General features: G+C 47.9%; 1 protein-coding gene across 2 annotated transcripts in view; it reads right to left on the bottom strand.

Moving 5' to 3' along the window:
• The window catches only part of KIF21B (kinesin family member 21B), a 70,369-nt gene extending 48,542 nt beyond the window's left edge, over window positions 1-21,827 (bottom strand). For both annotated transcript variants that reach the window (XM_006892089.1, XM_006892090.1), the window contains exon 1: window positions 21,474-21,827. In XM_006892089.1, coding sequence (XP_006892151.1) covers window positions 21,474-21,514 — 41 coding nt within the window. In that variant the 5' untranslated portion in view covers window positions 21,515-21,827. The remainder of the gene's footprint in view (window positions 1-21,473) is intronic.
• Window positions 21,828-22,819: the final 992 nt, after the last annotated feature.

Below are 22,819 nucleotides of genomic sequence, written 5' to 3'. Positions count from 1 at the left end.
TTAAATTCTATTGGCCAGAATTTTGTTGAAGATTTTTGCATCTATATAGTTTTTTATTTTGGTGGTGTCCTTACCTGACTTTGGTATCAGAGATATGTTTGATTCATAAAATGAGTCTAAAAGTATCCCATCTTTTTCTATTTTCTGAAATAAAACTCTTCTTTGAACGTTTGATAAAATTCACTAGTAAAACCATCTGGTCTAAAGCTTTTTTGTTGTTGAAAATTGCTTTATGTCCTGTTTAATTTCTTCTTTTGTAAAGGGTCTATCCAGGTGTTCTATTTTGGTCAATGTCTGTTTGGGTAGGTACTGAGTTTCTAAGTATTTGTCTATTTAGGTTTTCATATTTGTTTGCGTAGTTTCTAATAAAGTTTTATTATTATCCTTTTTATTTCACTTATTTTTGTTGTGCTATTGCTCCTTTCATCTCTTATTCATTCATATTATTTGTGTCTTTTCTTTCTTTTCCTTTGTTAGTCTTTGTTAGGTTTATGGATTTTATTGACCTTTTTGAAGAAGCAACTCCTGGTCTTATTGATAGTTTCAGTTGTTTTTCTGTTTTCTGTTTCATTTCTTTCTGCCCTAAATTATATCATTTCCTTTCTTTAAGAGGTTATCGTTTTTTTCTTGCTGTTCTTTTTCTATTTGTTGGAGATGCTGGGTTAAATAATCAATTATCATTCTTTCTTCCCTTTGGATGTGTTTGCTTATTGCTATGAATTGACCTCTAAGTACTGTTTTGGCTGTTGACCAGAGGTTTTGGTAAGTTTTGTTTTCATTCTCATTTGTTTCAAGAAACTTTTTTATTTCATTTATTACTCACTCATGTTCAACCAAGGTGTTGTTCAGCTTCCAGTTGCATTTTTTTTCTCTTTTATCCTCTTGTTATTGATTTCTATTTTTTAGAATTGCGGTCTGAAAAAAATGCTTTGTATCATTTCATTATTTTTTTAATTTATTGAGACTTGCTTTGTGACCTAAACTGTGATCTATTCTGGAGACTGTTTCATGCACACTGGAGAAGAATGTATATTGAGCTTTTCTGAGGTGCATATCGGTTTGAGTTGGTTGACTGTCTGGTTTAATTCTTCAGAATCTTTGTTGAGTTTTTTTCTGGTCATTCAATCTTTCCTTGAGAGTGATGTATTTATGTCTCCTTAACTATAGTAGTGTTGTCTATTTCTTTTTTCAGTTCCTTTAAAGTTTGCTTTGTGTATTTAGCAGCTCTATCATTTGGTGCACAGATATTTATTATGGCTATGTCCCCTTGTTCTATTGACCCTTTAAACATTATATAGTGTTTTTCCTTGTTCTTTGTTATGGTTTCCCTACCTCCCCCATGAAGTATGCCTCTTTCTTTCTTTTTAATTGTGATTTTTAACAAAAGTTTACTTAAAGTTTAGGTTTTCATTTATTCATTCATTGTTGCATATTTTCCTACTTCTGCCACTCCACTCTGCAATGCTCTCCTGTTCCAGACTGTTGTCATATAGGAAATCTAGAGATTACATTTGTCAAGTCTGTTATCATAGATCTTTCCAAAATACTGAAGAGCAGGATGTCAGTTATAAGATTAAGGTGCAATTATTTCCAGCCGTAGTCTTCTCAAGCATGAAGTTTGACTACTAATGAAAAAAGTAGGCAATTTGAGTTCACCAGGCACTCTGCAAGTGAAAGATGAGGAAGTTTCCTCCCCTGAACGTTTACAGTGTTGGGAATCCAGTGGCGGGTTGCCATGAGTCAGCATTGACTCCACTACAATTTAGGTTTTGGTTAAGGCTAAGCAGGCCCATTTCATACCCTAGAAGGCAGTGGATAGTAGCCTGGCCTTTCTTCAGAAGTATTTCCCCCATGTATGAATTAGTGCTCTCATGTCAGTAGTTCTCCTTTCACTGACGCAGAGAAAAAGGAGGCCCAGGAGGTCACCATCCTTAACCTGCTGATTTGGGGCCAAGCTGAAACGAGAAGTCAGCATGACAGTCTCCAACCTGAATTGATCTCTGACTGAGAAGGGAACAGCTGACTCTTGCTTGTCCTCTCGGAAACTCCTGACTGGAAACGTGTCCCATCAATAAGATGCTGGGACCAGTAGGACTTCTTCCTTGACTCCTAATGGTGACTCACACTGGGCACTGGCTGTTCCCAGGTGGTTTCTGAGCACTTAGTGACTAGTAATTCATTTGAGCTTTAGGACAATCCTATGAAGTTAGTACTAGTGTTTTCATTTTGTAGTGAAGAAGCTGCGATGACACTCAGCTGGTCACAAATATAATGTCAGAGTGGGGGGGTTGGAATCCAGGCAGTCAATCTGTGTGTGCTGCCTCTTCAATGTCCTTATGTTACCTGGTCACTATAAGGGGCAGGGTCGGAGAGGTACGGGGACAGGATCTGCAGAGAGAGGATGACAGACAGCAGCCACAGGGAGTGGGTGGCACAGTACTGGAGCTCTGTCCCTCATTCCTGCCTCTGTCCCTGGGTCTGTAGACCCAGGACATATCCCGCTCAGGGCCTCCCAGAGCTCCCAGGTGAATGAGGGTCTAGCCTGGGCAGCCTCTGAGGACCCTCTGCCTCTGCTGGCAAGCACCAGCTTCTTTAGATGCCTCCCTACCACGTGGCTGTTTGCAATGAGATTTCTGGATCCAATTCAAACACCATTTAATTACCCCAGGCAGATGGCAATGTTGGTGATTGGTGGAAATCGAATCAAGTTCCCTAGAGACAGCCAGGGGCAGAGGAGGGGGAGTAGCTTCCACTTCAGCAGCTAGCCCTGTATCATGAAACCCACCTGCCAGGAATGGTAGAGTGGACAGACAGACGAGCATATGGGGGAAGAACCCCAGGATTTTAGGGCCCTGGAGTTCTGGGGTCAACTGAACATTTACCCTGGGACACTGTTGGCCCAGCAGACTCTGATATAGAGTTCTCAGTGGTCAGAGACTGCCAGCCAGTCCTATACTGTCCTCCTGAGCATCAGGGTGCGTTGCCAGGGTGCAGGTGAGCATACAGTATCACCCAGAGAAAAGGGTGCCAGCTGGGAGACAAAGGACATGGATCCTGCAAGAGCCACACAAAGCAATTCCCAAGGCAAACGGCCTGCAAGAGGGAGAGTGCTTATCTCAGATACGGGACTAAATGAATAACTGGAGAATCAAAGGACAGTAAAATTTCACAATGTCCCATGTTAGCATGGGACCAGACAGAGCCACAGATTACCTCATTCAAGTGATGTTAAGAGTTAAGATTCTGACTTAAGTTGATATCCCCCTCCCAATCAGGTTTCCAAGGCTATAAATCTTTAGGAGAGATTGATCATCTTTTTCCTATAGCGCTGCCTGTGGAGTTGAACCACCAACTTTTCAGTCAACTCAGCATGTAACACTTTATGTTACCAGTGCACTGATAAACATCATAATAAATGGAGTTGTCTAGGATTTTGTTTTACTTGGATTCACAATCAACACTCAAGAAATCAAACAAATTACTGCAACAGGCAAAACTGCTGCACCTCTTTAAAGAGCTAAAGAGAAAGGATGCCACTGTAAAGAATAAGGCACACCTGATCCAAGTCATGGTATTTTCAGTTGCTTCACTTACATATAAGGTACACAGTTCGAATACACCAGTGGCCCCATGGAAGAAAGATGGGCAATCTCCTCCCATACAATCTACTGCCTCTGAAGACCCACTGGAGAGTCAATTATGGGTCAGTTCTGACTGGCAGTACATAACAACAAAGCAGTACATAACAACAAAGCATCCATATGGAGAGCGCTGGTGGTCCAGTGAATAGGGAGTTGCACTGGTAGCTCCATAGTGGGGTGGTTTGAATCCACTCACTTGCTCCATGTGAGAAAGAAGGGCAATCACTTCTCATGTAATTTTCAGCCTCTGAAAACCCGCTGGAGGACCAGTTAAGAATTAGTTCCAGCTGGATGGCAATGAGGGGTTTTTCTGAGGCATAAACGTGGGAAAGCCGTACAACGGAGAAGGAACCAAAGAACTGATGCCTTTGAGTTGTATATACTGCGAACTGCCAAAGGAAGAAACAACATTGTCTTGGAAGGAGGGTAGCCAGAATGTTCCTTAGTTGCAAGGATAGTGAAATTTTGTCTCCAATACCTTGGACACGTGATCAGGAGGGGCCAGTACCTCGATAACAGCCTTGTGTTTGGTAAAATAAAAGGTCAGCCCAAAAAAGGGGGGAAAACTTCAACAAGACCTTGGGTGTTTTGCTCTGTAGCACAAGGCATCACAATGAGTTAGAACTGACTCTACAGCACCTAACAACACAAACATGAGCTTGGGGGAATCAGCGGTGGCTCAGAGGTAGAAGTCTCATCTTCTATGCAAGAGATTTGGGTTCATTTCTCAGTCAGCGCCTCATACACAGCCGCCGCCACTCTGTCAGTGGAAGGTTTCATTTAGGGTTTTGGTTTGCTTGTTTTTTAATATATTCTCACCCCCCTTTTTACAGCATATTCTTTCCATTTAATTGTTCCCCCATTCATTCATTCTTGCATATCTTCCTCCGTGCCCACCAGAAGCTTTCATTTTGTTACAGTGTTGAACATGTTCCACTGGAGTTTCTAAACTAAGACAGACTAGGAAGAAAGGCCTGGTGATCCACTTCCCAAAATCGGCTCTACAGATCACATCAGTCCTACTGTGACTAATTTGACATAGGGAGCTCTGGTCGCCTAGTGGTAAGGAGTTACACTGTGAACCTGAAGGCATGAGGTTCAGATCCACCAGTTGCTCCACGGGAGAAAGATGGGCAGTCTCCTCCCATGCAATTTACTGCCTCGGAAAAGTCACTGGAGGGTCAGTTCCAACAAGCCACTACATAACAACTCGCATACTGAGCCAGGGATCTGGGTCCCTATTTTCTAGAGGAGTACAAGGAGTGTATTGAATCTTGAAGTGATTAAGTCACAAGTAGAGTAAACACAATGAAACTGGCAGTGAAGCTGAGCATCAATTCCTGCTCTGTGTGACTCTGATGGCTACACATTCTTCTATTTCTCCCGTGGCCTCCTACCCAGGAAACTCCCAATCCCAAATCACTAAGTAAACTTCCTCCCACAGCACCAACAGGAACACCAGGGAGGCCCATAGGAAAGGATTCTTACCTTGTCGCTCACGCTTATGCCCGACAGAGACTGAGGGCCAACTCTGTGCCAGGGGATGATGTGTGTGTGGCCCCTGCCTTCAAGAGCTCATGGTCCAGTGACAAAGACAGTGTGTCCCTGTCACCCTGCACTTCCCTCCTCCTTGGGCTGAACTCAAACGCAGGCCCCAAGCCAGAGAAGTAGCTCCAGCCAGAAGATAAGGAACTGTGGCTGAGTCTCTGCTTCCTCTTGTGTTATTATTAAGGTGACTTTTAAGGTCTCTCCCCAGTTTTAACTTTCTAAGAACTCTATCATCTTCCCTCCAGGGGCCTTCTTACCTCACCATGGGCAAGGTCACTGCTGTGGGCTGCCCTCAAAGTAGCACTCAGCCAGCTCTGCCCCAGCCCAGATGAGGGGAGTAGGGAAGTTTCCTGTTACAGCAGCAGGCGGGGCAGCAAGGATGGGAACCACTCACTGCCTGCTCCTCCTTGAGGGAATCGAATCTCAGCGCCACCCCCGCCCAAGTCTATAGTTTCTATACCTCATCTTCATGAATTTTGCCAGTAATTGTACACAAACTGCAAGTTCATCACAAATATATACGCGTTCACCTCTTATCTATGTCACTTTTTGGTAACTGTCACAAAAGTGCACACTTCTACATAATGCTTGCAAAAAAGTATTTAAGTACTCAAAACTCAAAAAACTCATTGTCATTGAATAGAAACTGAATCATAGCTGACCCTCCACTGGGACTCTGAGGTGGTAAATTGCACGGGAAGAGGTTGTCCATCTTTCTCCCTTTGAGCCCCTGGTGGATTTGAACCACCAGAGAGGGGTGGCGTTTCCGTTATCATTGCAGCTCCCTATGGACTATGCCATTAAAGCTTCCCTAGTTATGTTTATAGTGCAATGTAACAAAACTTTCATATACACTGAGAGACTAAAAAAAAGTCACTGTAATTACTGTGATTGTTATAGATGTTGTGTGTTGTCAAGTTGCTTGTACAACAGCCCTGAAACTTGCTCTATCCTGTGCACACTTTACTGTCTCTGACACACCTACCCTCATTACCCCCGTCACTGAATCAATCCATCTCCTTGACAGTCTTCCTCTGTTTCTCTGTCCCTCCTCCCTTCCAAGTATGACATCCCTCTCCAAGGACTGGTCCCTCCTTGCAACATGGCCAAAGGATATCAGATGAAGCCTCCGAATCCTTGCGGACTGGTCCCTCCTTGCAACATGGCCAAAGGATATCAGATGAAGCCTCCGAATCCTTGCCTCTAAGGAGCAGCTTGGTTTCACCCTCTCCTGGATGAACCTGCTTGTTCTTCTGGCAGTGCATGATATATTCAACACTGTGACACTTGGTTTAAAACTTCAAGGCAGGGGTTGAAGCAAACGCATGATATCTCCGATGACTGACTGACATAGGGATCTTTCTCTGCTGGCCTAGTGATAAGGAGTTGTGCTGCCAACCCGAAGGAACGTAGTTCAAATCCACTAGCTGCTCTGCCGGAGAAAGATGGACAATTTTTTCCTGTGTGGTTTACAGTCTCTGAAAATCCACCAGAGGATCAGCTGAAAGTCAAGTCCGACTCAAGAACCCAAAACAATATGCCTGAGTGACATAGGGACTGTGGCCCACGTCCACGCGAGGCACTTGTCCTAAGGCACAAAAGATATAAACGGGCACCAAAAAACCGAGCAATCAAAAGAAATGATACTTTATGCATTGTTTCTCAAAAATCAAATTGGCAAACTATGTCCCGCAGGTATGAAACATGCTTTTCTAAATAGCGCTTTTTGGTTCTTTCCCCCCCCTCCACTTTTAAAAAATTGTATATCAGTTTGCACATAAAATTAATATAATTAATAATCAGTCATGTAGATTGCGTCTCACACATCCCTACATTCACATTGTGTTTCAAGCGATTGCTCACATACACTATGTTTTAGAAAATGAATCACCTATTGCAAATGGTTTTGGGGACCAAATATCCAGTGATATTTCTGCCCTGGGCCTTTATGAATGAGTATCAGGCTTCTCCTCTAAAAACCCCTAACTTTCCCCAGCTGGGGAAAAAAAAAAAATAAAATGAGAGAGTCTTGGGGCTGCACCCGTTCTCGAGGTTCCAGATCCTGCAGGGAGGGAGGGCAGGCCGGTCGGCTCAGAAAGACCCCGGAATCTCCAGAACAGAGCCCGGTCTATTCGCCACTTGGCAGCGTGCAGGCTGAGCGGTGGGTGAGCGCGGGCGCCGGAGCCAGAGAAAGGGCCGAGCGCTTTTCAGAGGCAGATCTGGCACGGGCGGCGGGGGCGCTGAGCTTCCTGCGCTCACAATCGGCCAGTAGCTGGCCTGATGTGGGAATCCGTCCCTCGCCACTGCTGAGTGCACCCGGGGCTGAGGGGCGCGCCCGCGGCCGAGGACCGCCCCCCTCCCCGCCCGCGCGGAGCCCGCGGCGGGACAAAGGCGACGAGCCCGAGCGCAGGGCTCCGCGAACTGCTGAGCTCAGCGCTTCCTTGGCTCTTCGGGGAGCCAGAGGACGGGGCGGAAGGGGAGGACAAGAGGAGGCGGGGAGAGGGCAGGCTCGGGGGAATGCTGAGAAGCTGCCAAGGAGAGAAAATTCCCTCTGAAAGGCTGGGTACATCCGGGCACGTGCCCCAAGCTCGCACACAACCCCGAGGATCTGGAGCGGGAGGGCTGTGCTAGCGCAGCGTCACTCCTAACCTCATCCTCAGCCACACAACGTAAACCTGGCCAGCCGCCCTACCAGGAGCTCCTCCCAGTGACCTTGGGCTCCTCGGGTTCGCGAAGCTTCTTAGGTGAATTAGTCCCACCCAGCCAGCTCCCTAAAGCCCCTTCCTCGGTTCCTAACTGACCTGTCCCTTAATCCCTGCCTCCAGGCTCTACCACTGGAAGAGTCTTGCCCACTGATGAGAGGTTAATGGGCTGTGGTAGTAAACTAAGGAGTTTAAGTGTGAGGGAGCTCTGGTAGCAAGAAGCTGTGCTGCAATCCCAAAGACTCGTGGTTTGAGTCCACCTGCTACTCCCACCCATTCACTTGACTGCCTCTGAGAGTCAGTTTATGGGTCGGTTCCTATGGAACACAATGATAACAGCCAACAAATGTTGAATGCTAGGAAATTCTTAACAGTTATGGTGCGTGCATTATGACCCCTGATAACTTTTCTTTGCTGGTACCTGGAACCCCATTACACCTCCAATTTCCAAACCTTGTTGCTGTTGAGTCACCTGTGCTCTGCCCTGTGTAATGAGCCAGTCTGACTGACTTCCACACACCTACCACCACTGCCCCAATTACTGTATCAAATTCCATCTCATTCAGGGGCTTCTTCTCCTGAGCTGTCCGTCCAGCCTTTTGAGCATGATGTACTTCTCCAAGGATTGGTCTCTCCTGGCCATGTATCAAAGTATGTGAGATGGAAACTTCAAAACCCCAGCCTCCAAGAAGAAACTTGGTTTCACCCTCTCCAAGGCAAACCTATTTGTTTTCTTGGCAGTCCATGGTATGTTCAAGACTCCTCTCCAGCACCACAATTCAAAGGCATCTATTCTTCTGTCATCGTTAGCCACTGTCCAGCTCTCTGATGCATAGCAAGTAACTGCAAAGACCATGGCCTGGATTAGATGGGCCTTAGTCTCTAGAATGACATCATGGCTTTTCAATACTCTGGAGAGGTCCCTGCTAGTAGATTGTCCTGCATTTAAAAACAATCACATTTATGAAGCCAGAAGGTATGTTTGCTTGACAAGGTATCTAGATGCTTTGCACATCTTGGATTATTTAATCCTAAGGCGAGTAATTTTGCTTTTGTATACAAATGAGGGCCCAGTGAGAAGGAAGTAATTTGGCTCAAGATCAAATGAACCCTGGTGGCACAGTGGCTAAAGCACTCAGCAAGGGTGGTCATTGGAACCCACCAGCTGCTCTGTGGAAGAAAGGTGTGGCATTAAGGATTTATCATCTGAGAAACTCTGGGGCAGTCCTGATTTGTCTATATGGTCACTGTGAGTTGGAATCAACTCAACTACTGAGGTTTTCATGGGTTTAGCTGACGGTCACCTCAATAACAGCCCCTTCTTCCAGGAACACAATCAGACATCATACTAGAAGAACTAGCATGCCTTCAGGTGATCACTTGTAAGTAATTTGCTCTTTGGGGACTTCCAGGCTGGGAGACACCCTGTTACTAAGCTCCAGCTCAAAGATTATGAGAAGAACCAGCGACCTTCCCTTTCAGATGACCAAAATAACCAACTTCATTTATTCTTTGGAAGAAGTCCCCCAAAGCATTTCTGCTTCTTCTACCAAAGTGGAGATAGGGACGGGGGAGGGATTGCCAGCAATTCTGACTCATAACAATCCCATGTTCACAGAGTAGAAACCATGGGGTTTTTGAGGCTGTGACCTTTCAGAAGCAGAGTGGCAGGCTTTTCTTCCAAGGCACCTCGGGTGAGTTTGAACTCCAAGCTTTCCAATAGCAGCCAATTGCTTAATAATTTGTGCCACCAAGGCAGGGATCCGGTGTCTTTCTGCCAGTACATTCAAATGACTGTCTAGAGTCCTGCAAAGGAACTCCCAGAGGCTAATGGTTTCTCCCTTTCCGGGAGAAAGTCAGATGCTCCTAGGCCTGTTTCAGTGTCTGCTCTGCCTAGACCAGAGGACAAAAGCAAATGGTCGCATGCTTGACCCTCCTCATGCCCAGCCTGCAATCTGAAATCTGGACTCCAACCACAAGGCAGCAGAGGCAGTTTGGGGACCAAGTTGTTTTCCATCTATGGTGGATGTGGCAGGGGGGCTGGGAGGAGGGGCACAGCTGACACAGGCACTTCTTTATCCCTAGTCAGCTGGGTACAGCAGAGCTACTTGGCTAGACTCTGACTATCCAGAGACCAGCTCTTCCTCATCTGTGACAGAGCCAGATCAAACGGAAACCCCATACAGCAGGAGGGATTTAGATAAGTTAGCAGATAGAACTTCCTGCCTAGAAAGATTGTTAAACCCTGGAAGAAGAAGGTGGGATGGGGAACTTAGAAGAGATTGTGGAATTTTGAAAATCACTAGTTTATTATCATTCTGAGGTCTTTCTCCACTCTCCCCCCGCCCCACCTCTGCCAGGGTAGTAGTGCATTCTCTTTCAGCCTTGTTTAAAAACAATACCTAATTCTTTTGGAGAACTTATTTCAGTAACACCTGAGAAAGTCAGAACCTTTCAGGGAAGGAAAACAAAAATATTTTCCACTGAGAAAGAAATGGATACGTGCTAAACTTGCACCTTGTCAAGGGCAGAAGATGAAGGCAACTCAGAAGAGTTCCGGTTCTTGAAAGATTCACTATGTAAGTCAAACTTTTGTATATGCACTAAGATTTTAAGAGTGAACTCGGGTGGTAAATCGTGCTGCCAATCCAAAAGAATATGGTTCAAAGCCACCAATGGCTCTGCAGGAGCAAGATGGGCAATCTCCTCCACGTGACTTACTGCCTCTGAAAACCTGGTGGAGGGTCAGTTAGGAGCAGGTTCCAACTTGACAGTACAGCAACAATACATTTAAGAACTCCATCGAGAGTTAGACTGCTCGCCCAAAGTTGGCTCTGCTCTTGCTGTTTGAATCTACCAACCGCTCCTCTGGAGAAAGACGGACAATCTCCTCCTGTGTGATTTCCAACCTCTGGAAGCCTGCTGGAGGGTCAGCTAGTTACGAGTTCTGACCGAATAACAATGAAAAGATACATTTAAGTGTTAGGACAATGCAGTGAGGCCGGACATTCCCCCGCCTCATCTTACTGAGGCTCAGAAAGGTCACATTTAACCAGCCTGAAGTCCCACAATTCATCAGTGGTGGAGATGAAATTCAAACCAAACCCGCCTGTACCAGGTCCTGCTGTGTCCATGGAGCAGCTCTGCAGGACGCTGGGTGAGCAGGCTGGACTGATGAAAACTGATACCCTCCCAGAATCTCACCGCCTGATCCTACCAACAGCTGCCAGCAGTGCCATGAGCTCTCTGTTGGGAAAGCATCTCCCCCCCCGCCCCCCATTTGACTGTTTAAAAAGCTGAAGCCTGGTGCACAGAAAAGCATGGAGCTGAGAACCCAGGAGGTGGCTTCCCTGCCTGAAGATCTGGGCTCTCCTTGGCTACAGAGAGAGAGGACATCTACACCCCCACTTTAATGAGCATCCTCTCTCCTCCTCCCATGGCAGCCTGCCAGCTCTCAGGAAGGCGGCTTGGAAGCAAAATCCCTGTTCTCTCAGGGGAGTCTGGCTCCCAGACACCCGGGAGTTTTTAGCTGACTTAGCCCAGAGATGGCATCTTCCCAGAGTGGCCGGGTCCTTTCTAAAACAGGGCGATGGCACCATGCGGTTTGGAGTATCCGCTCTTTAAGCTGCAGAGGTAAGATGTGGAGCCACACATGAAATTTCTCCCTCTCTTACTTCTCAGACTCTCCCATAGCCACAACTTTCCTGAGGTTGTCCTCAGGAAAAATAGCCAGGCTGGCTCTGTACCCCTCAAACAAGAAGGCTTTGTATTGTGTGGGCAAAGGGCATGGGTTTATGAAGCCCTTAACAGGCCTTCTACAGGGGTCTTGTCAAGCCCTCTGCCTGACGTCTGCCCCCTTACGCGTTCCTAAGAGCACAGAGAGTAATGGCACACTCCAAGAAAATCTACGAAGACTTGGATTGCCAGCTCAGAAAAACTGGGGTTCAGAGCTCTAGATCCCTCTTCCTCAGGAGGTATCCTTGATGTTTCCTTCAGCTCACCCCAGAGTCCTGACTGCTGACCTCTGGGTAATGCTCAGGTACCAGCAGTCAAACAGAAGGGTGTACCAGGCCGCTTGGGGAGGGTTTTGTTCCATTGTCCTCCCTGTTAGGGTATCAGGGTGCCAGCTATGTGGGGCAGAACTCTTCAGAAAGGCTAAAAACAAGGCACAGGGAAAACTGGCAGGTGAGTAGCGTTGCGGAGGGTAGGGGGAGTGTATTGGGGATGTGGAGGAGTGGTTGACAAGGGACAGTCCCTGTTCTGAGCTGGATATCCCCAACGGCACAAGCCTGGCTGACTGTTCCACCCCCAGGGCCTGGGAAGAGGGGAGAGCCTAGTGCAGGGAAGCCCTGTTCAGCTGTGCTTCAGCAACCCTCTTCCATTCCCATCCCCATCTCCGGGCATCTGGCAGGGGTTTCCCATGACCTCCCGGGAGACAGAGACACAGCGGAGCCCAGCTTAGCCTGGAACGCCAGAGTCCAGAGCTATGAAGCTATGACAGCATCTGCATCTGGTGGGGGGTACGGCTCACCAGATTGTAGGGACTGGGCCCCCAGGGACGCTCCCCTGCTGAGGAATGCAGCGCAACAGGCGGGCCAGCTTGAGAAAGCTGGCTCTGGAGAGCAGTGAGCCTATCTAACCACACTGGCCTTGGTCCCCAGCACCCCCCCTGCATTCCTCCCACCCCTACCCCCCAGGCCACACACAAGCCTGTTCACCACTGTGCTTCTCACTCCAGCCCCAGACAGGACCAGCCCAGCCTAGAGAATGCAGAGGTGGTGTCCAGCTCTGCTCTAATGGTAACTTCCGTTGAAGAAGGCAGAGATAGGGACCCAGGTATCTACGGGCAGAGATAGACCAGGGCACTCCCTCTTTTCCAAACCCTTCCAGACTCCAGTTCCGCAGAGAACAGCCACTGTAACTGGCACTGTTGCCACCAGCTGCTTCGCAGCTCCTCCCAGTCAGCTCCAGCACCCTAGGAGTGGGTTCCCTCAGGACTAGGGGTGGATCTCTGGGGACCAACTCCTCTCCTGACCACCCCTCACCGTCTCAGCAGCCAACCTCTCAGTGTCCCACATCCAGCTGTTCTAAGGAAGACGCAACTAAACTCATTGCCCTCAAGTTGGAACTGACTCATAGCTGACTCCCCACTGGGTTTCTGAGGCTGTAAATTGGATGGGAAAAGATTTTGTCATCTCTCTCCTGAGGAGTTACTGGTAGATTTGGATTGGAACCACCAGAGAGGCGCTGCCTTTCAGTGAGCAGTTCAACTCCCCACCGACTGAGCCATCAGAGCTCCCCTAAAGGGAGAGTACTATAAGATGATGCAAAGCTGCACACCCATGTTTATCATGGCTTTGTTCGCAAAACAAAGATCTGAAAACAACCCAAGTGTCCATCAACAAACGAATGGATAGCGAAGTTCTGGTATAGTCACACAATGGAATACTATGCAACATTGAAAAACAAGAAACTCATGAAATAGTATTCAAAATGGGTGACCCTGGAGGACATTATGCTGAGTGAAATATCTCAGTCGCAAAAGGACAAATATTGCATAGGACCACTATTGTAAAATGGGACTGACATGGGGATTGAGGGAAGACAGAGAAGGAGGAGTGGAGTGGTGTATGTTGCATTGAAACAGATGAGGGAGAGAACTGTTTAAAAGGGATATATGATTGGGTATTATTGTCTTGACAAAAATCCAGAACGAAGGCTGCACAGTGGAGTGGACTTGGGAGGAGGAATTGCATAACAATGAAAGAGTTTTTCTTTTACTTTTCAAGGAGAAGAGTGAATTGGGGGGTGGGGAGGGAGAAAAGTGCAACAACGAATGACTGGAAACCCTAAGTTTCTGTAAACGTTCATTAAAATTAATTTTTAAAAATTTAAAACAAGAAGAAAAAAATTATGCAAAGCAGGAGGAACCTTAGTAATGCTGATGGTTAAGCCCGTTGCTTACCAAAAAGGGATTCAAACCCATTCAGCACCCCACCCAGTAGTCCTACAGAAAATTTCCCTGGTGATCTGCAAAGATTACAGCCAAGAAAATCCTAGGAGGCAATTCTACTCGGAAACACATGTATTGGAATCAGCTCCAAGATAACCATCAATGACAGAAGACCCAGGACACCTTTGCCTGGTGACTGGGAGGGGAGCATGGAGAAGTAACAAGGGGAGGTCTAACACCCCCAAACTACCTTCCCAAGAAAATGATAAAGTGGCACTCAGATGGCAAGGCAAATCCCAGGGACTGCTGTAGGCATCGAAGGAAGGGAGGATGGAGACACCCTCAAATGGAGAGCAAGAAATAAGACAAGTTACACAAGAGATAAGACCATAGTGGTGATAGGCAGCTCCATGCTAAGTGGCCCTACAAAGAGAATCAAGACTGGCAACTCCCTTGCTTCTAAAGCAGTTTCCCATACTCACGCTCATGCAGGAAAGCATATGAAGAAGCTGCGGCACAAAGACACAGAAGACAGAGCTGGGTAGCAGCAGAAAGAGGAGGCAGCTTGAACACGTGTTTGGAAATAAGTGTCTTGGCTTCAAATCCAGACTCCACCATTTTCCCAGCTGTGGGACTCAGAATTATTTGCACTTTTTCTCTGCTTGCTCATCTATGACACGGGGGTTAATATAAGCTACCTTTCAGGTTACAGAGGAGTTAAGTGAGGTAATTTAGTCACAATGTCTGGCACAAAGTAAGTGCTCATTAATATTTTTGTTAGCTAATTCCTATTCAGTCAGCCTTCTATCATCATATGCTTTCTGTTCTTTAAAAAAGGAAGGAGTTCATTAGGTATTATAATAAATTAATCACATTAATCAAAGGTAATTATTATGATAAAATAAAAAATCTCTCTGAATGATTGTATGAAAAATCAATATCATTTGTGAACCTTCACCCAAATTTAAAAAATAATAATAAACTAAGCAAAACCATTTCATTAATAGGTAAGCTGAGTGAAGGAGAAGGCAATAGATAATAAGGGGTTGATTAGATATTGCAATTAATTAATTAAATTGTTCTTGTTATAATGTACCAGCAAGTTGGAACCACTTCAAAGCTCACCCTCCAGAGGGGTTTTAGAAGAAATAAATTGCAAAGGAAGAGATTCCCCATTTTTCTTTCCAAAGGAGTAGTTGGTAGATTTGAATCACATGCCTTTATGTTGGCAACTCCTTATGACTAAGCCACCAGACTCCTCAATTAATTATATTAAGAAATGGTAATTAATGTTATAAAATGTGTATGAGTGATCCAATGAAACTGTAATTTCAATGTTATAAATAAAAATGTGTATGCCTGCAAAAGAAAAAAGACTGATAACACAATTACAAATTGGGCAAGAGTTCTGGAAAGACTTTTCACAGAAGACATTCGGATGGCCAACAGACACATGAAGAAATGCTCAAATCATTGGCAATAAGAGAGATGCAAATCAAAATCACAATAAAATACCATCTCACCCCAGTAGCAGTTGTTGTTATGTGCCGTCGAGTTGCCTGCGACTCATAGCGACCCTATGAACAACAGCCCTAAACTCTGCTCTGTCCTGTGCTAATGGCACTGTTTCTGACATTCCCATTCCAATTACCCCAGTCGCTGAATCAATCCACCTCACAGAGGATCTTCCCCTTCCTGCGCTGCCCCTCCACCCTCCCAAGCATGATGTCCCTCTCCAAGGACTGGTCCCTCCTTACAACATGTCCAAAGTATGTTAGATGAAGCCTTAGAATCCTTGCCTCCAAGGAGGCACCCAGTTTAACCCTTTCCAGGATGAATCTGTTTGTTTTCCTAGCAGTCCATGGTACCCTCAATACTCTTCTCCAGCACCACAGCTCAAAGGCATCAATTCTCCTTCTGTCCTCCCTACTCATTGTCCAACTCTCTGAAGCATAACAAGTGATAGCAAAGATAGCCTGTATCAGATGCACCTTATTCTCTAGAGAGACGCCATTGCTATTGAGTACTTTAGAGAGGACCCTAAGAGCAGACTTTCCCATGGCAATGTGTCTTTTAATTTCCTGGCTGCTGTTGCTGTGAGTGTTGACTGTGGAGCTGAGCAAACTGAAGCTGTGAACAATCTCAATCTCTTCACCATCCATCCTGATGCTGCCAATTGGCCCAGTGGTGAGAATCTTTGTCTTCTTGACATTGTGCCTCAATCCATATTGGAGGCTGCAGTAGTAAAGTTTAATAGGATAGCAAGAGATAAATGTTACAGAATGTGAAGAGATGGGAACTCTCATACACTGTTGGTGGGATTTTAAAATGGTGCAACCACTCTGGAAGGCAGTTCGATATTTCCTCAGAAAGCTAAACATAGAAATCCATATGAACCAGCTATTCTACTGCTAGGAATATACTCCAAGGAAATTAGAACTGAGACACAAACAAAGATTTGTACAACAATGTACATAGCAGCGTTATTCACCATCGCAAAAACATGAAAATTGCCCAAATGTCTAATCACAGTCTAAAGGATTGAGAAATTGTTGTAGGTTCACACAATGGAATATTATGCAGCACTCAGGAGCAATGATTTTGAAAATTACTTTGTAACTTGGGAGAAGCTGGAAAGCATTATGATCAGTGAACTAACTCAGTCTCATAAGGATAAATATAAGACCATTATTGTAAAAACAGAAATATAACTAGTAAAACATGTGTAAGAAATCCAAGGGAGAAAGAGGTGAGAGCAGAGGGGTAAGGGTGAGCAGAAGGGAAATCAGGTTGTGCAATATGGCTGATGGAGGAGGATAAAGGAAATAGGAAAGACCTGGCAGGGATCTGGAAAGACAGGGTAATGGTGGGTATAGTTTAATGGTGATTTTACAAAACATAATGAGAATTATTATATGAAATACAATGTGAATGAAGGATGGTGTGAAACACAAGGTAGACAAACTTTGTATACAAAGCAATGTAAGATTCTAAAAATGTGTATGAATGATTGAAGTGGTCATTACAATGTTATAAAACAAATGTCTATGAAAGTAAAACATAATTTCTAAATGCTCATCCAAATAAAGAAATAAAATTTTTTTAAGTCCTAACTGTGCCCACCATGGCTGTCTCTCCAGATCCCTATTTCAGATCCAGACCCCAGAGTCAGTAATGGTGGGTACAGTTCAATGTTGATTACTTTTAGAACATACAATTAATAGGAATGATTTTATGAAACACAATGTGAATGAAGGATAGTGTGAAACAATGTATATGAACTTTCTAAGCAAACCAATATAAAATAACATTTTTTTCTTTTTAAAAATATCATAACTGTGCTTTCCAATAGAAAAATGGAAAAAGAAAGAAAAAGATTGGAGATGAATTAATTGTTCATTTTACCAGATAGTTTACCACAGCTTAAACTAGAGAGAAAGTTTGGGTACACTTGTTTAGGGCAATTTCTATTTATTAAGGATCCCACCACTGCATCTTGTTTCCTCCAAGGACTGTATGTTTTCTAATCTATTCAAACCACTGCTCTTCACCAAGGAAGTACAAATCCCACATGCAGCTCGAGACCTCAGATTCCCATTCCACTGGGGGGAAAACTGATGCCCTGAAGGGCAAATAGAGCAGGGGCCAATCATCTTGCCAGAAAATGAACTGCACTAAGCTTGAATAAATAACGTTGCCAGGCACAGATAGATCTTCACCTCTGCCACTTCCTCTGCTCAGCCCCACCCTACTCTAGAGTTTTCAAAAGCTGAGATCCAATCAGGCAGGCTGGCAGGGTGGTGGAGGGGTGGGGGATGGTTTCCGGGGCCTGTGGTTCCTCCGATCCACTTCCTTATGATGACATAAGCCCTATTTCTGCAGCAGGAGGACACCAACCAAGACTCGATACAGGCTCCACTCAGTCCTGTCTGGACCTCAGTTTCCAAGACTTGGGACATCGTTGGCCATGATTGGTCTTAGCTGGGCTTGGACACTGTCAGAACAGAAGGCAGGACTCTGAAGCCACTGGCCTATCCTCATCTTCAGTTTCTTCTTTCTTCAATTTCTCTGTCCTAACCCACCGATGTTCTGGATTAAAAATTCAATTGTTGATCAAGGTTTCAGGGTAGCCTGGACATAGCGAGATGACTACAGCTAGGGAACCCAACTGTGAGACGGATGAGGCAACCTATTAATAACATTAATAGCCACTGGCTGGTACTCCATCCATCCCTTCCCCACCCCCTTGCTCAACCTTGTAGAATTAATGGATGGAAGTGGGACTGCCAAGGGCACCACCTCCTTCCCAGCCAGCTAAAGGAAGGAAGCATAGAGAAGGAAGGCAGAGATAAGGGGCTGGAGGGAGCTAGGGAATGTGAAGGGCTCCCCTCAGCGTTAGCTCCCAGAGACGGGGGCTTGAAAGGGTCTTAAATAAACTTGCCATGTGACTTGGCTTCCTTCCCCAATTTCAACTTTACCAACTTGCATGTCTTAACAGCCACCCCCTTCCCCTTCTTCCTTTACTTGTCAGACCTATATGCTTGCAGCCTGGGTGGATTGTATCTGTCTCACCTCTCTATAGCTTTTTGTCCGGGGTGGGGTGGGGAGGAACATCAGGTTAAAGCTGACTCCAGGCCAGTCTGACCAGGGAGCTGAAAGTCCTTATCATCCAGGATTAGAGGATAAAGGGATCACAGTGCAGGCCAGAGGGGCTGGTCCTGGTTCAGAGCTAACCAGATTCAGAGGCAGATGAATCAGACTTGACCTAGCTAAGGGGCCTTGGGGTGATGTGCTTACGATCTACACCTTCTCTTATTCCGAAGTCCCAGGTTCTCAAAACTTCCTTCCAAGCTCTCTCTCAGTCCAGCCTTCCTCAGGGCTCTCTGCCCACAGCCCACTATGCTCCTAATTCTAAAAAGATTAGGGGTCATGGCCCTGGACCAACAACCCTCAGAAGCCACTGTCCCACGCGTCCACACATGCCAGACCAAGTCCACCTCCATTCTGCCTCATTCTCCAGAGAGCTGGACTCCTGGGCTCACCCCAAGCAATTCTTATGAAAACTGAGAAAGTCCTGCATTTAGATACAAGTAACTTTTTTAGACTTCCAGAAAGACAGAGGAACCTGGACCCTCAGAAATAAAAAAAGTCTTGTCCTAAGCAAAAATGCTGAGGGAGCTCTGGTGTCCTAGTGGTAAGAACCTGCACTGCAACCCTAAAGACAAGAGGTTAGCACCCACCACTGCTCTTATGGGAGAGGATGGACAATCTCCCCCTGTGCACCTCACTGCCTCTGAAAACCCACTGGAGGGTCAGCTATGATTCTGTTCTGACTCAATGGCACAAAGAACAAGCACAAATGTACCACTCCTGCCATACTCGAGTGCACCCACGCTGTCCTTTCACTGGGGGCAAGAGATCTTTTGGGGTGGTGGGCCTGAGGGTGGAAGTAGAAGAGGATCCAAAAGCGTGGAAAACTCTGCACTGCAGCCCCGCACTGGCACCATCTGCTCTGCTCCCCAGTCCCAGTTCCAGCCATAGCCCTCTGATTAGAAACTGGTTCCTGTCCAGGCATTGTCTGCCTTCCACGGACCACTGCCCATTGAGGTCTGCGGTGTGCCCCACTCGTGCTGGGGGTGAGGGAGAAAAGGAGAGGCCTTCGTATTCCTGGACCCCTTTTTCTGATGCTCAAGTTCCCCTGTCCCTCCATTCTGATCAGGTTCAAGGCATCAGAGCTTGATGTAGGTCTGAGTAGGGCTCAGAGTTGGTACCCACACCCTGCACACCAGAGCTCAAAGGGCAGGCACAAACCCCTTTCCATGGAAAGATCCCAGATACTTTGCAGAGGGAAGCAAGAAGGGGGAGCACCAGCTTCCTTTCATTATGTAGCACAAAATGTCAATCCCATAGGACTACTTTCAGGGTGAGGCAAGGAACCCCATACACTCCATCCAGCTGGGGGGGTCACTGAGAAGAGGTAGTGAAGGCTTTACTTGGCTTTCTCCTGGCAAGGCAGTCCAAAGGAAAGCCCCTAGTGGAGGGGCACCCTAAACTCCTTTTTCCCCTACCCCCACTACACACACACACACTTACACTGGAAGCTTCATTTCCCTTTTATGATGCTCTTGGTCTCACCCAGACTGCTGCAGATGTCATATTTACATTTTTCACTCCCACCCCTTCACCCAGGGATGTCCCTCCCTCAGCCTCCACAGGATCCTACTGCAATGTCAGCCCAGTCGACGCCGGCCCCACCCCAGCCAGCCCACCAGGCACCTGCAGGGCTCCTCTTTGTCTCTCTGGCTGTTGGGGGCTGGAAGACTGTGCTCAAGTGATGCCTGGAGTGTGACTTGGCGGGTGTATGGGTGGGGGTGCCTCCATCTCCCTCCCTCAGCCTCAGATCAGTTCTGTGGTCTTCCTTCTTTCCAGGCTGCAACGGGCTGGCCAGGTGACAGGGGTACCTACTCTGGGCCTGGAAGTGGCAGGCTTCTTCACGGTCACCACTGCCTCTGTCTGGAAGGGACTTCCAAGAATCCCTAGAATCTGGGTCACCTATGACCCAGGGCACCTAGAGGTCTAACCTCAGAGACCTATCTGAGACCTGGGGCCGTACACTTCAAACACATAGCACCGGGGCAGAGATGGCAGTTTGCCTCCATCATCCCTGCTTTGGGGGCCAATTCCAAATTAGAAGGCTCCCATCAACAGACCCTCCTCGGAAAGAAACATCTCCAAACAAAACAAGCAGAGGTGATGTGGTACAAACGCTCTCCACCCAACATGACAAAGGGCGCAGACGTTCAACTTTGCAGTATTTCCTGCCCCTGCCCCTCTCTCTAGTACTCCTCCTAAAGGACCCCTGCTATGGCCTCTTCCCACCTCCATTCTGTCAGGAAATCACCTCTCAAGTGCCAGAGAATGGAAGCCCTGATAAGCTGTGCAGCCTTCCCCCATCAGACGGTACCTGAGTGTCCCCACGGATGGGCGTTCTCCTCACATCCTCGAGTCCTCTCCAAAGCAAAATCTCCCACACACCTTTTCCTCTCTCCTCTAGACCCATCTCCTTTTGGGACAGGGCCAGGAGGATGCTCTTCCAAAGCTATTCATTCCCTATTGGAGGCCACGGCACCATCCATTCATCCTCACACCCGATCTTTGTCTGAGGAACCGGCTCCCTGGGGGCGATGCAGCGCCTTCCCTACCGGGACCGGGAACACAGAACTCGCTGATTGGGGTGGATGAAGGGGACATTTTCTCCCTCCAATATCCCCGTTAAGGGACAGCAGCCCCATGGGGAGGCGAAGAGGAAACACACAGACGCTCCGGCCTGGGCCAGGGCTGGGTGTGAAATACCGGATTTCCTTGTTTATTCGATTTTCTGATCATTAAGGGCTCCCAAGAGGGGACCGAAATTACCACCCAAACAAAGCCACCTTCTAGCAGCCCTTGGGGCCGCCGTTCTCCTACGGCAGCCGGGCCAGCGCGCGGCGCCCTCCAGCCGTCCACACCGGCCCCTCCTCCGGAGCGCAGCCACCGGCTCGAAAGGCGCCCCGCGCCCCCAGCCCCGCGCCCACGCGAGACAAAGCCTGCGCCCTCTCCACGCGCGCCCTGGCGCCCCAGGTTCCCTACCTGACGGCCACCTTGACACAGCAGTCCCCCTGGCCAGCCATGGTCCTCTGGCTCGGAGGTCCGGGCGTGGATCAGGGGCGAGGGTCCGGGGGCCAATGTCCAAGGCAGCGGCTGCGGGAGGCGGGGACGTGGGCACTGCTGGCAGAGGCTACCGCGGCGGGTGGAGGTGACATAGTCGCGGGCGGCAGAGGGGATCACCCGCGGCGGGGGGCAGCCCCCCAGAGCTGGGCTCGCGCGCCTCCTCGAGCCATCGGGCGGCGGCGCCGAGCTAGCTGACAGCCGGCGGCGCGACCCGCCGCTCCCCACCGCGCGGCACACGCGCGCACACACCTCCCACCCTCGCCGCCACCTCCCGCCGCAGCGCGAACAAAGGGGGCGGGGGCCGGCCTGGCCCAGGGCCCGCCTCCGAGCCCCGCTCGAGCCAGGCCTGGGCTCCGCCCCTTCCCAGATCCACCAATCGAAGGCCCGAACTAGCCACAGGGGGAGGGCCTTGAGCCTTTAAAGAGACCTCTTGGCTCGCTTCCACCCGGCGACGGGAGGGCGGGCGGGATTTTGGCGTTGGGGGATGGGTGCGAGGGTAGGGGGCGCAGAAACTACCCGCATCCGAGCCTAGGCCCCAGAGTGGCAGGAACTCGGGCTGATGGGACCCCTCGTTTCATAAATGAGGAAACGGATGCGTGGAGGGGAACTACCCAGGATCATGCAGCGAGGTCGCTTGCAGCGAGGTCGTGGCCAAGCAGGGTGAGAACCCAGGTCTCCGCTGCGGAGTGCCACACTTCAAAGCATCCCACAGCCATTAGCGGGTTGTATTTTAAAAGTGTCCTTTCTGCATTTATCCCAGTGAATTCGCCAGCCTTTATTGAAGGAGAGTTCTTGCTAGCTTGCAACTAAAAGGAGCCCCCTGCCCGTCATCCTCATCACATGGTTGCTTACTGGTGAGATTAGTATGCTCTTGTCCAGCGCCTCTGTCCCAGTCCTAGCCCAGGCAGGCCCCTCCCTTCTTCTGGACCTGGGTCCTATTGACCTTTATGACCTATTCACAATCCCATTGGCGCGGCTCACACTGTTTGTTTGTGGCACTTGGGGGCAGAGGGTCAGTGTGGGAGGCCTGGGCTGCCCCCAGAGAGAAGGGAACAAAGCAGGCACTGAGCTCCCTGCACCTGGACAGAGGCAGGCTTCCAGTGGGTGAGGATGAGGACGAGGACGAAGGAGGAGTGCAGCTGCCTGCAGGAATGGCATATAAAGGACAAGGAGGGACTTTTAAACACAGGGCAGTCCTGGAGAGCCCAGAGCTGTGGGAATTCACAATTCCTTATCTAGGCCGGCTCCCTTCCTTGAGTGCTGGC

This window comes from Elephantulus edwardii, unplaced genomic scaffold, assembly GCF_000299155.1.
Source record: "Elephantulus edwardii isolate Elephantulus edwardi_28Jun2011 unplaced genomic scaffold, EleEdw1.0 scaffold00110, whole genome shotgun sequence".
Taxonomy (NCBI): domain Eukaryota; kingdom Metazoa; phylum Chordata; class Mammalia; order Macroscelidea; family Macroscelididae; genus Elephantulus; species Elephantulus edwardii.
Note: the sequence above shows the minus strand (reverse complement) of the source record. Positions and strands in the feature narration are given on the sequence as shown.